The 14620-nt window shown below is 36.0% G+C and overlaps 1 protein-coding gene across 1 annotated transcript; it reads right to left on the bottom strand.

The window, feature by feature from the left end:
- Positions 1-10864: 10864 nt before the first annotated feature.
- Positions 10865-14339, bottom strand: LOC141698071 (ras-related protein RABA5c-like). Its single transcript, XM_074502678.1, has 2 exons — positions 13824-14339; positions 10865-11349 (listed from the first exon to the last, which is right to left on the bottom strand). Exons 1-2 carry the CDS (start codon positions 14155-14157, stop codon positions 11039-11041), a joined length of 645 nt encoding a protein of 214 aa, XP_074358779.1. The 5' UTR covers positions 14158-14339; the 3' UTR covers positions 10865-11038.
- Positions 14340-14620: the final 281 nt, after the last annotated feature.

The raw sequence follows: 14620 nt of genomic DNA, 5'->3' as shown, positions 1-14620 counted from the left end.
TCACAAAGCTGGCTGATACTCAACAGATTGTGTTTGAGATCATCCATTAAGGCAACCTCCTCAATGATGACATTGTCCTTTGAAATCAAGCCATATCCCACAGTATAACCCTTGCTGTCATCTCCAAAAGTAATACTTGGACCAGCTCTCTCCTTAAACTCTGTGAGCAGGGTAGAATCACCAGTCATGTGTTTTGAACAACCACTATCCAAGTACCAAAGATTCTTTCTGTTTCCCTGCACACATCAAAATCAAATCATGTTGATTTTGGTACCCAAGTTTCCTTGGGTCCTGCCTTGTTAGCTTTCTTTTTCTGTTTCTTAGGTCTTATCTCATTTGACTTAGGAATTTCAGATTCATCCTTAGTCATTTGGATTGGACCTTTGAAATCATTCATTGCAACAGAATTATCATGCATATTATGACTAACAGGAAATGGCATGCTTGGTGTAAACATGTTATTCCAGTAAGGCATGTTAAATGGCATTTGTGGCATACTATATGCAGCATAATAAGGATTAGGTGCAAATGGCATATTAGCAAACTGTGCATTCATGTTCTGTGTAGGGCATTAACAGGCATGGGAGGCATGGCATTCATGTTAGGAAATTGAGACTAAACAGACATAGGAGTAGGCATGGAAAATTTGCAATTAACAGATAAATGATTTACACTACCACACTTGACACAGATTTTTCTAGGAGCATATTTATCAGGTGTGTAGTTATTGTGTTTGTTAATCCCTACTTTACCATTCCTATTGTTTTTCCTTTTAGTCTCTGTTTTTACCTCAATTTTCTCAAGCCTGTCACTTAACTGTTTGACAATCATGTGACCAACATTAGCCTTTTTCCCTTTCTTAACTTGACTTGACTCTCCTGAAACAAAGTTCTTGGAAACAGACCCATACTTCTCATTCAGCTTGATTAGTTTGGCTTTTACTAATGGGCTTGCTCACAGCCGACGGATAAGGATTTTCATCATTCGACGGATAACACTTTTTGTTATCCGACGGATAGTCCTCATCATCCATCGAGTCTACATCTGTTAGCAGTCCATCTACCAAATTAGGTTCTAGTTTCTCTTTGTTCTTTTTCCAGGCTTCATCACAGAAAGACTCAATTCCCTAGATGTTTTCCATGCTTTAATCACCTCTTGTTCACGCTCGAGCTGCTTCTTTAAAATCTCTTCCTTTTTCAAGGACTCAGTTAATTCCTCCTTGGCAATCTTACACTCAATTCTTAATTTCTCAAAATCAATAAACTGAGACTCAAGCACATTATTCCTCTCACTTAAAAACAAATTGTTTTATTTGATTTTAGCATTTTCTTTAGTAAGAGACTTAAGTGTAACACACAAATGATATAATTCTGTAGACATGTCATTTATGGCATCATTACACTCAGCTTTAGATAAATGTGCAAGGTTTGTAGTAATTACCTGATTACTTGAGGAACTTGTCTCTGTCTCATCAGACTTGGACATTAGGGCTAGATTGACATAGCTGACATCTTCATCTTCATCCAGACCATCTGCTGCCCAGTCCTTTTCTTGTGTAATAAAAGCCCTTTCCTTTTGTTTGAGTAGATCAAAGTATTTTTGCTTATAATCCACAGACTCAAACTTTTTCTTACTGGAATCTGACTTTCTACACTCATTGGCAAAATGCCCTGCCAAGCCACATTTGAAACATTTGAATTTTGACTTATCCACCATGTTTCTATTTGGCTTGGCTGCTCTAAAGTTCTTCTTGAACTTGAGCTTGGAAAATCTCCTGGAAAGAAATGCTAGGTGCTCATCAATGTCCTCCATGTCATCTTGGCTCAATGAATCTTCAGTTTCTACTGCAAGCCCCTTGCCCTTGTTCTCACAGACCTTTGAAGTTGATTCAACAGCTTCCATCTTCACTTCCTTCTCCTTTTCCAACTCAGCAACTAGTGCAATGGATCCTCCTTTCTTCTTTCCTCTCTTCATCCTTTCATCCTGCTCTATTTCAAGCTCATAGGTTTTCAGGATGCCATACAGTCTCTCCAAAGTAAACTCCTTATAATCTTGTGAGTTTCTTAATGAGACTGTCATTGGTTTCCATTCCTTTGGAAGAGATCTAAGGAATTTCAGATTAGAGTCTTTAGTCTGATAGACTCTTCCATGCAACTTAAGAGCATTTAGTAGTTTTTGAAACCTACTAAAAATGTCAGTGAGAGACTCACTTTCCTCATTGTGAGAATGCTCACATTGTTGAATCAAGAGCTGCATCTTATTTTCTCTAACTTGATGAGTGCCATCACAGATTATATGTATAGTATCCCAGACTTCCTTGGCAGTTTTGCAGTTGATAATATTGTCAAACATGTTTGCATCAACTCCATTAAACAGAATATTCATGGCCTTTTTATCCTTCCTGACTTGTTCAATGTCAGGATCAGACCATTCATGCCTTGGCTTGGAAACTGATGGCTCATTTCCTGTTGCAGCTCTCATTGGAACATGAGAGCCTCTTTCTATACAGTCCATATAGGCATCATCTTGAGAAAGCATATGAAGATGCATCTTTACCTTCCAATGATGGTAATTATCTTTATCTAGAAAATGAATGTTGACTCCAACATCCTTCTTGGTCATCTTGCTGAATTGTTTTGATCTTTAATCTCTTTGTAGATTAAGAGCTTGCTCTGATACCAATTGTTAGTCCCTTAACAATATAGCAAGAATTACAGAAGGGGGGTTGAATGAAATTCTTGAACCTTTTTCTTAAAATAAAAATGTTCAAACTCGAATACAAATATAAGTGTTTTGATTAGCACAATGCGGAATAAAAACTCAATTGGATCAAAACATAAGTAATTAAAAACAAGAGTCTTTAAAAACTTTCTGGTGGATTTAAACAATTCCACCAGAGATATAAATTATATCGAGAGAACTCTGTGTGCAAGAATGCTCACAACTGCTTACAAATTTGAACTACTGAGAATACAGAGAAATTCTAATAATTCTGCTTACAAATGTTTCTCACTTTTTGTATCTCAGATCTTAGTTTCTATTTGCTACTTCTTGGTTTATATATTACCAAGATTACAAAGTCAAAAGATAGAATCATTATAAAAACTATCAGTTTTTATGCTTTGCTACTTTGTTCTCTATTACCCAGTTAATAGGCTTCCTCATTCCATTTGCATACATCCCGACGCATGTGACCAGTTGTCACTGTCAACTGATGTTTGAATTCTTTATCCGTTGGGTTCATGATCATTCGTCGGATTGTTGATTATCCGTCGGGTTATTGATCATCCGTCGGGTGCTTTGTAGTTTATCTGTCGGGTAGCAATCAGGCACTTGACTTCATTTCACTTATGCAGAATTACAAGACATCAACTATGCACAATTAATCAACCTATTCTGCATATCTAGTTAAAGTCCACATGACTTATATGCTACTACAGACTCAATACAAAGGTGTGTGCAGAAATGTGCTACAGACTCATTGTTACATAAGTTACTCACTCGATGGATAATAAATCATTATCCGACGGGACTATAGATTTATCCGTCGGGACTAAAATTCTTATCCGTCGAGTGCTACATTATTTCACTAAGTAAAATCTACTTAGGTGTTTTGTTTGTGAAATCATCAAGTACACAACATATGCACAACATATATATATATTAATAATATACATTATACATATTATTATATAATTTTTAGAACATATACTTTTATATTTATGTTAAAAATTAACTAACTATAAAGTTTAATTAAATATAATTATTCAATCATTTAAACGGGTGATAAGGTTTATAAGATTAACAAAACATCTTTTAGTAATAAATCTAAAAAACTGGGTATCAATTGAGTTGATTTTTTAAATATTAGTTATACATATAATAACACAATTAATGATGTGGTGTAGTGGTTGAAGATGACACATTAAAACTCTTTCTCTACAAGTGGCGTGTTGGATCCTAAACATTTGCAATATCAATAATTATACAAATTTTCAGATTTCGGGTTCGGGTTTGGATTTCGGGTATGAATATCCAATTCAAAAAAAAATCGGGCTTCGGGTATACCCGAATCCGATCCGAAATCTGATAGATCGGGTTCGGATATTCATTTTCGGGTATTTTTCGGGTTCGGGTCGGGTTCGGGAATGGATAAAATTTTCGGGTTTGGATATGGATTCTGCAATACCCGACCCGATCCGACCCGATTGCCATTCCTATCTGGATCTGTAGCTTCCAGAAACATAGCCATCTTTCGGGAACTCTTATAGTCTCATATCGACTATGGGTTATGGTTTTTGGAGGTTCTTCAGATTTGGTGGGCTTGGTTGAAGTTTCTTCTTCAGACATGATTGTTTTTGGATCTTAAACTGTTTGTGTGTTAACAGATTGCTCTGATACCACTTGTTAGGTCACACACACTGTAGAAGGGGACTGAATACAGTGTTTACTACAATCAAATCGAATATAAGAACTCAAGTAACAGAAAACAGATTTTATTCAACACGATAAACTCTGTTACAATATGGAACTATCCTCTCTCAATGATGAACAAATTATCACGAGAGCTGTTAGGGTTACAAAGAATAATAACTTCGATAATGATAACACTTATAGTGTAAACCCTATGCCTTTGTTTATATACTACACAGTTACAAGATAAGTTCTAATTGTTATGGAATATAATTCTGCTTCCTAAAATATATCAACTAGTTATCTTTTCTTCCAAGTATTCTATTCTTTATAAAAATCTTTCTTCATGCATATTTCTTTCTGTCTTAGTCTCGATCTTCTTTCCTTTCAATCAGCCGCCTGCCTTATCTGAAAGTCATCTTAAGTCCTGATATTATCTCCTGATAAATATCTTCTGATAACTTAAGTTCTGATCACTTAAGTTCTGATATCTTAAGTTCTGTCTTCAGTATAAGTGCTGATTTCCAGTTAAGTAATGATTTGTCCTGTTAGTTAAGATCTGAAAACTAAACACAAATCATATTACACATGACATTATCAAATATATCTAACATAGCTTCATAGCATATTCAATCAGGAACACAAATATATTTGTTCTTGAATTTATTTTTGATGCTCCATCAAAATAAAGAACCCAATATTCCTTCTCTTTAACGCCCTTTTATTTGTTTCCTTTATCATCTTCTGTGTCTTGAGGTATAGTATCTTCCTGCCCCCGACTTCTTGGTTGGGTATGGTACATTCCACCATGAAGTCAGCTAATGCCTGGGATTTTATTTCCGTTCATGGCTTGTACTTGATGTTGAATTCTCCCAATTATATTTCCCATTTAATCAGAATCCCACTAGCTTTGGGACTATGAATGATATTTCTCAAGGGCTGATTTGTTAGCACTTCAATTTTATGAGCCGTAAAGACACAACTTCCTTGAAGCCATCACCAAGACTAAAGCAAACTTCTCAATAGTTGAATTATTCAACTCAGCTCTATACAGAATTTTACTAACATAGTATATGGGTTTCTGGAATTTAAGTTCCTCCTTAACCAATACAACGCTCAAGGCATTTTCTGAAACGGCCAAGTATAAGTACAAAGTTTCATTCAGAGTTGGCTTGGCCAACAACGGGGCTTGAACCATATATTTCTTCAATACTTCAAATGCCTCATGGCTTTCCAAAGTCCATATGAAATCTTTAACCTTCTTCGGGGATTTAAAGAATGGCAAGCACTTGTCTCCGGATTTGGAGATGAAATATCCTAGAGCTGCAACTCTTCTAGTGAGTTTCTGAACGTCCTTTATGGAACGCGGTGGTTCCATATCCATGATAGCCTTTATTTTATCAGGATTGGCCTCGATTCCCCTCTTGGAGACCATCAGACCTAAAACCTTTCCAGATCCCCCTCCGAAAGCACACTTTACAGAATTTAGCATCATTTTGTGATATCTCAGCACCTCAAATGCTTCCCTCAAATGGGTTATGTGATTAGTCTTTAACAAACTCTTGACTAACATGTCATCAACATAAACTTCCATATTTTTTCCAATAAGATCCTTGAAAATCTTATTTACCAACCTTTGATAGGCGGCTCCTGCATTCTTGAGACCAAACTCCATAACAAGATAATAAAAAATACCAAAGTCAGTAATAAATGATACCTTTGGGATGTCATCCTTATGCATCTTGATCTGATTGTATCCACTGAATCCATCCACGAAGCTCAGCATCTCATGACCAGCAGTAGCATCTATCAATGTGTCTATCCTTGGCAACAGGGAACAGTCCTTTGGGCATGCGTCATTTAGATCGGTGAAATCCACGCACATTCTCCATTTTCCATTAGCCTTATTTACCATCACAGGGTTTGCTAACTATTTCGAAAACTGTATCTCCTCAATGAAACCAGCCCTAAGAGCTTCTCTACTTCTTGCTTACTAGCTTCTTGCCTCTCTGGAGCAAAACTTCTTTTCTTTTATTTCACAATCTTCCGATTTGGATCTACGTTCAGCTTGTGAGTGATCAGTTCCCGATCTATGCCAGGCATATTAGCTACTGACCATACAAATACATCACTATTCTCTTGTAAAAACTTCACCAACTTCCCTTTAAGGGGCTCCTCTAGTGATGCTCCAATGAAAGTTACTTTCTCAGGATCCTCGGGAGCCAAAGGAATCGGAACCAAATCTTTTACTGGCTTCCCTCTTTTCTCATCATTTTCACGAATATCCAGATCTTCGATAGGCAGATCCTGCCCCCCAACTCCATCTACCCTAAGAGAGGCCACATAACAACTCTTTGCCATCTTTTGATCTCCTCTCTCTTCTCCAATCCCATTCTAGGTGAGAAACTTCATCACTAAATGGTAAGAAGAAGGGACTGCCTTGAAAGCATGTATTCCCATTCTTCTCATGATTGCATTGTAAGTTGATCCAGCCTTTACCACTACGAAGTCTAACATCTGTGTTACTTGTCTTGGTTCATGACCTATGGTCATTGGCAACTTAATTATCCCTTCTACGGGGCATTCCACTCCAGCAAATCCATAAATCGGCATATCAGTTGGGGTTAATTGAGAATCATTATAACCCATCCTTATGAAGGTATCATGAAGCAAAATGTCCACCGAGGCACCATTATCTACAAGGACCCTCTTCACTGGGTTGTTCTCTATTATTGGTGTTATGACCAGAGGATCGTCATGTGGAAATTTAACACCTTCCAAATTAGAATCATCGAACGTCATTGTGACTCATGTCCTAGCCCTCTTTGGGGCTTCCCCGACAATATGCATAAATTCTCTAGTATAGGCTTTCCTCGAGTTTCTGGATGAGCCCGCAGCAGTTGGTCCTCCAAAAATCATATTAATCACTGGCCCACGGGGTCGTGGTCCTCCAAAGATTGCATTTATCATCGGTCCCCTGGGCTGGGGATTTCACCCCTGATCGTCTTGATCCCTCTTACGATCTTCGAAATTCTTTCTTCCATTGTTATTTCTATCTCCTCCATCTCCAGTATACTTGCTCAGCCTTCCTTTTCGAATGAGGAACTCTATTTCATCTTTCAATTTCCTACACTCATCGGTGTCATGAACAGCATCCTTGTAAAACCTGCAATATTTGCTTTTATCCAACTTGGTAGGATCATCCTTCAAGGGCTTCGGCCAACGAACATCTCTGCCTTTCTCAATTTACATCAAGATCTGACTTCTAGGAGCGTTCAACTTAGCATATTCAGTGAACTTTTGCCCAGGTCCTCCCTTCTTCGGGGTTGAATCATTGCTTTGCTTAGTTCTAGGATACTTGTCCTTAGCAATATATTCCAGATCAGTCTTTCGCTTCTTGCCACCAGCAGGCTCGTTGCTCACTACTGTCTTTCTCATGCTTTCCTCCACTTTGATGCACTTTCCAGCCCTGTCTTGGAGCTGTAACATGCTTTCAGGGGGGCGCTTAGCTAATAGCATCTTGAAAAACTCGTCCCTAGTTCCCTGCTGCAGTTCTATCATGGCTACCTTATCATCAAGGTCTGGGACCTTCAAAGCTTCCTTGGTGAAACGATTCACATAGTCTCTCAAGGACTCTTTTGTTCCTTACACAATGCTCATGAGGGATGCTGAACTGTTCTCATGCACTCTCCCACTGACGAATTACTTAATAAAATTTTGACTTAGCTCTCTCAAGGACCCAATAGAATTCGGAGGCAAACGGCTATACCATCTTTGAGCCATTCCCGAAAGGGTTTGAGGAAAGGCCCGACACTTAATAGCGTCGTTCAGGGGCTGCAGCAACAGTGCATTAGAAAATGTCCTGACCTGGTTAGTGGGATCTCCAGTGCCATCATAAGCTTTGATGGTGGACATCTTAAACTTCCTTGAGATATGGGCATTCATTATCTCTTCAGTGAATGGTGGAGTGGGATCATCAGGATCTCCTAGGGGCAGAAGATCACTTGGATCAGCCCTTGGGACAATAGTCCTTCTATGCAGCGGACCATCCAAGTCTATGATTGGAGGAGGATTTCTCCTCCTCGGAGGTAGTGGGCGTCTTGGGGTCAGGCGTGCCTCCAGGTCACGCTTCATCCTTTGGATCTCATCCTCGTGAGCCCTAATTCTCTCTTGCACTTCTTGGGGATTCGTCATTCGGGTGCTCCTACGACGCTGATTACCATCAGGCATCGGCTCTTTTCCAGCACGCCTCCTTCTTGGAGCCACATCGGTTAATTATTTTATTTACTACTAGGGTTCGTGAGCTTCGAGACGCTATTTGACTGCTCTTGTGTCTCGTGACTCGATCTGCCTTAACAAGATGCCTACGTACCTTGCTGATTGCCAAGGATCAAGTCAAAAACGTAGTTCTGATTTGGTGGGGGTGAGACCCCTTATATAGATATTGGGAGTCCTTGAATTGGACTAGAATTAGGAGACTTGGACTCCTTATATAATTATGAAATTAATTAATATTTAGGTTTTTGGGCCCTTTTTAATGGGCTTAACTGTCAACCCAATTTTAGTATAATTAATGCGATACTAATTACGCAATCAGGGTTTATTTTATTTCCTATCAGAAATGATATTACAAAGAAAATTTAGGAGAATATCAAGATGGTAAATTTATTTAAAGAGAAAATAGAAGTATTGGGAGAATATTATGATGGTAAGGAGATTTTAAAAATTATAATGGAAGATGTTGTAGAAATTTTAGGAGATCATTATAAATGATGATAATGTATTTAGTAGAATATTAAGGTAATTATAGTTTTCGATATTATTAACTCATAAAATTGAGAAAATTAGAAAATTAGTTAGAGACGATTTGAGAGCTGCGCCCTCGTCTCCTCTACAAATATTTAGGAAAAATATAATATAGTAAGGTTGATTTTAAGGAAAAGAGAAGAAATGATATTAGAAAGAAATATAGAAGAATATCAACATGATAATTTTATTTATAAAGAATGTAAAAAATTTGGGAAGATATTATAATGCTAAGTAGATTTGAAATTTTTTAATGAAAGATGTTATAGAAATTTAAGGAGAATATTACTAATGATGATAATATGTTTAAAAGAATATAAGATAATTGTAATGTTTGATATTTATTAAGTCAAAAAGTTGAGAAAAATAGAAAAATATAATAAGACAATTTGAAAGACGCCAATAAACGACCTCGTTTTCACTTTTATAGAGTATATACGTATAAATGAGTTCTAAGAAATACAGTTAATTATCTACCCAGAAACTTTAGATGAATTTTTTATCTCAATAATGTTTAAAGTTTAAAATACCTCATTTTTCATAAACATTACGGATATATACATGTATATTTATATGAGGTAAGTTATACGAAGATCACTTGTTTTTTAATACTTTCAAGATTATTTATATTCTGAAAGTAAAATATTATATATACACATTATACTTATTAAACTTATATGATTTTCAACAATTTTAATGGATTAGTGATATTTCTAAAACATATTTCACAAAATAATATATTTGATAGTGTTTTGATCGAAGAACTCTCTCAATTCTCCGATAAAAATGTGGTCCTCATAAAACTTTTCTCTCTATATATATAATATATAATAAAATCATATTATTTACTTTTTATTGACCGATATTATTTAAAATTTTAATCAACAAATTTTATGTCTTTAAAATTTTTAATCAAATAAAATGGAAGAAACATACAGTATTGTAAAAATATATTCAGTTCAGTTAACAACTAAATTCAATAGAATAGTGAAATTTGATAATTCTAGAAGAATAATAGTGAATATTGTTTTTAGGTTCTAACGTAGATAATGTATTTTAACTTTAATAAATGAATTATCTTGTTAAATTAACAAAAAAAATTGGTCTGGAGCGTATCCTATTGCAGTGAATCGGACTTGCTCTGACTTGCTAAAAACTAATTTAACTTCTCAGTTAAAATTCTTTAGTGGCTCGAAATAACAATGTTAATGCTGTAAAAGACGATTCTGCTTGATCTTTAAGAACACGGCCAACATCACGTTTGATAATACTACAACAATAGGAGAGAACACATTTTACATTTCAAAGATCAATACTAGGAAAAAAATATAACCATATGCGGAATAGCAGGCATTTCGATTCACAGCATCAATCACATTAAAAAGGCACCATAATAATTTGGACAACACGTGGAATTTTAATAGAACCTGTGGAAGCCCAGTGTTGTGGCAACATCAATCACGTATTACAAAAACCTCAATATCAAACTCCGAACCTGTGAGATTTTAATTAAATCTACAGAAGCCAGCAGTGTTATGCATGCACTGCCCTTAAACACAGTTCTGTACAACATACAAGTTCAATGTAATAATTTTAGCCAACATTTTAAAATGTAGTATATCAGACAAAATGAATAAAATAAAAATTAAACGCAAACAAACCCTTGCTGCTAATGTGGTAGATTCAAATTATATATGTTATTCAGTCAACAAGTAACAAATCTTAATAAATAATTAAAGATTTTAACAAAAACCAATAAATCATATGCTCAGAAATCTCAAAACAATTGAATTGCAGAATTCAAGTTATAGAAAATGGCTCATCTTGAACAACAGGAAGTGTGTCTTTTACTGTCAGCTCCATTGTTTACGAGGCTTACTCTATTGACAGTCAACTCAGCTTTGTACGAATCAGAATTCAAGACTTTGCGGCTGACATTGCTGTAAATTTCCCTGATGACAATCTCGAAAGCCTTCTGTACATTGGTGGAATCAAGTGCTGATGTTTCCATAAAGAACAGTCCCTCCTCCTCTGCAAGCTTTACACCTTCTTCCACACTTACATCCCTAATGTTATCTAAATCACTTTTGTTTCCAATCAACATCCTTGCCACGGTTGTTTCAGAATGAGCTGCACAAATGATTATTCTCAAAAAGTTCAAAGGCTAGAAATTAAAAATATATATCAAAGTATAGATATAACTGTAGCAGTAAAAACTCTACTCCATACGACGTTTAAATGGTAATATAAGCTACTTCATGTTAGTTCTGAAAGCAAGGGACTAAAAATAACAAAACAAGTACACATGGTTCCTGGTATCCAATTTGTGCTAGAAGCGACATTAAAAGTATATGTATTTCAGCCTTCATAATTATCAGCGATATCATAGATTATTTGGTAAACAAATATCAAAAGCAAGATTTAAGAGCAATAAGGCAATCAATGGTGCTCACGTGTCACCACCTTCCAATACCACTGATCTTAGTGGAATTACTAGCCTGATGGTCATAACATGTCCACAAATAGAGCTATCAGCCTATCACCTTCACTAGAGACTAATATAGAATACATGACTTTAGTTTAGATTAGACTCAAAATTCTACTCACAAATTTACAGTATAACAAGTTGGTAAAAAAATGTGCAGTTACCTAGTGCAAGTAACTACAGTTACTATAATACTACGTCTATTGGTTTTTACAAAAATTTCTAATATTCTTTTTCTTATTTCTTTAGGGAAATTTACCGAGCATGCCCTTTCCTTCAGCCTCTACAATTAACCCACTCATGTCCTATTACATTTCCCTATCTTCATTTGCAGAAAATTAAATATTCAACAATTCAGCACTCAAATCCCCTATTCGATGGATATTTGACTTGTTGACTCACTAGTCACTACCTTACACTCTTACAGTAATGACCCCTCCCAGTTAAACACCAGACCATGTTCTGTGTTACATTGCTATTTCAATTCAGAGTTGTACATTCTTCTAACAGCTAATTTCATCAGATCCCTATCTTAATACATGTAACAGAGACTGGTAAATATTATGGAAGTTTATATCTGCTGGACCAAATGCCAGTCAAGGAGTATTGTATTACATCTTCACCTCATTTCCGTGCCTGTCTATTATGCAGTTCATATAGCCAAATCAACATCAAACTTTCATAACAAGCAGATCAGAAATAAACTAAAACTCGTGTTGTAATACATCAAAGTTTTTGTGTATATCCAGCTAACTCCGCTTAGTTTCCCAGTGCAGTTCATGCCTCGTCTACAGGGATAAAAAAATCTGATTCAGAGATTATTTAATATCGGCACACATATACATTGGATTCATTGGATAATGTGGGCTACACCGCTACTAAGTGAAAGATTCCTAAAAAGGATCCTAATTTGCTTGATGCTTCTCACCACCTGTTATAATATGCAGATATCTTCTATTAACTGGGACCATTTCCATTTAAACACTCTAAAATTTACCTCTTTAGGGGACGTGCATCATCGTCAATGCCTAAGAACTTAAATTACCACGAATAGTCTTACTGTCAAAGATTTTCACTGTCATCAATTCAGCATATAGTCCCTTGACATTAGAACATACTGTGATGAGGACTGGGGAAAGCTGCAAAAAGTCTAGCAGTGTGTCATCTCTAGTCTCTTGGAAGTTGGAAGAGTATATAACAGCCAAATGAATCGTTTTTGTACTCAGAAGTTGAGCACTATAAATACTTGTGAATTATGTGGCTTCTCAACTCTTTCCAGGAACTTTATCTTCCATCATTAACTCTGTTGTGAAATCATTATTTTTTGAGCAACTGAAGTACTGAACGCCATCCAGTGCGAATAAAGGCTCGAGCAAGGTGCCATCTCTACAGCACAGTTACCTTCTTATCAGCAAACTATATCTCTTAACCAAAGTTCTTGACTTGACTCAGGTCAAAGTTCTAATATATCTAGTGTTAACTCATAACTGTAATCTATAATACCCTTAGTGCTTACGGATGGTTACTAGTTCAAAAAGTTAGGATTTCAAATATGTAGCAAAAGTCGGTAAAGACAAGTCAAAGTCAGTCAGCTACAACACTCTTTACAGGAAGTAGTACTTTGCCTAATGGTAAATTAATGGATCAATCTAAACTACTTAAGGAAATTATTCTCTTCAATATGATCATTACTCTTTGCTATATTTGTGACAAACTATCTGCATATTATAACAGGATACATGCTCTTACTGTGGTGTTGAAATTCCTATCCATAACAGTGAAGTCATAATCCATCTTCTGCAAGTCAGAGATATACCGACTTTCATATCTTTGGTAATTTAATTAAACCAATTCTTTTCCATATTTATGCTAAGGTACAATAATTGAAACACAACTTTTTGTGATTCCCACATGGAGTTGATAGAATGCTTCTTCGATCAAAAAGATTCTTTGATTATGCTTAAGAAAGTGCATAATGCATACAACTTCCAAAGATTTGCAGTCAAACAAGTAAAAGTTAAAGAGAAAGTAATTTTATACATTAACAACAAATCTACAATAGCAATCAAAATGTGAAACAACGAAAAAAATGAGGGGGGGGGAGAAGAGGCACACTTACAGTCAAGTTCTTGAAGCCAACGAGTAACACTATCAAAAGTAGTACGACGACTAATATCATAGACAACAAGGGCACCGACAGCACCACGATAATAAGCAGAAGTGACAGCACGAAAGCGTTCTTGGCCAGCAGTATCCCAAATCTGAGCTTTTACTTCTTTGCCATCAATCTCCATGCTTTGTGTTTGAAACTCCACCCCTATTGTTGCTTTTGAGTGTAGATTAAACTCATTTCTTGCGTACCTTGATAGCAGATTTGATTTCCCCACTGCTGAATCTCCTATTATTACTACTTTGAATAAATACTCTTCCCCTTCTTCGTCGCTTGAATCCATTCTGCCAGAGAGAGATTTATGAGTAGAGTGAGAGAGAGTGTGTGTGTTTTATGAGACGGGACAGACCAATTGGGTTTGGTTTCTCTCTCAGGGAGTGGTGTAATAATGTACAATGTTTAGGATGGCATCCAACTACCAAATAGCTAAGCTAGTCAACAAACAAGATTAGCTCCGGACATCCTGCGTTTTCTTTATTTTGCTTATAATTATTGTTCGTTCTCTGGCGTGGCATTGCCGTACACTAAACACAAATATTTATAATTTTGATTGGCTTTCAATTCTTAATAATGGAGGGCCGCTACATTCACAATAATTATATCAATCAAAATATTCAAATTTATAGATTTTAAACTTTGTTTGGAATTGGTGTTAAAAATTGCTATACTCTTAGAAAAAGTGTTGTTAAAAATTGGTGTTGTAAAAATCAGATGACTGTTTGGTAAATTTTTTCGATACGTATATG

Source organism: Apium graveolens, chromosome 11 (assembly GCF_009905375.1).
Source record: "Apium graveolens cultivar Ventura chromosome 11, ASM990537v1, whole genome shotgun sequence".
Taxonomy (NCBI): Eukaryota; Viridiplantae; Streptophyta; class Magnoliopsida; order Apiales; family Apiaceae; genus Apium; species Apium graveolens.
The sequence above is the reverse complement of the archived record's forward strand: the minus strand, read 5'-3'. Positions and strand labels throughout refer to the sequence as shown.

Excerpts from the sequence above, each read along its gene's own strand:
- LOC141698071 (XM_074502678.1), bottom strand. The coding sequence starts at position 14,157 with ATGGATTCAAGCGACGAAGAAGGGGAAGAGTATTTATTCAAAGTAGTA. Across the intron at positions 11,350-13,823 it reads TTGGCTTCAAGAACTTGACT|CTCATTCTGAAACAACCGTG; the intron begins GTAAGTGTGCCT and ends TCATTTGTGCAG.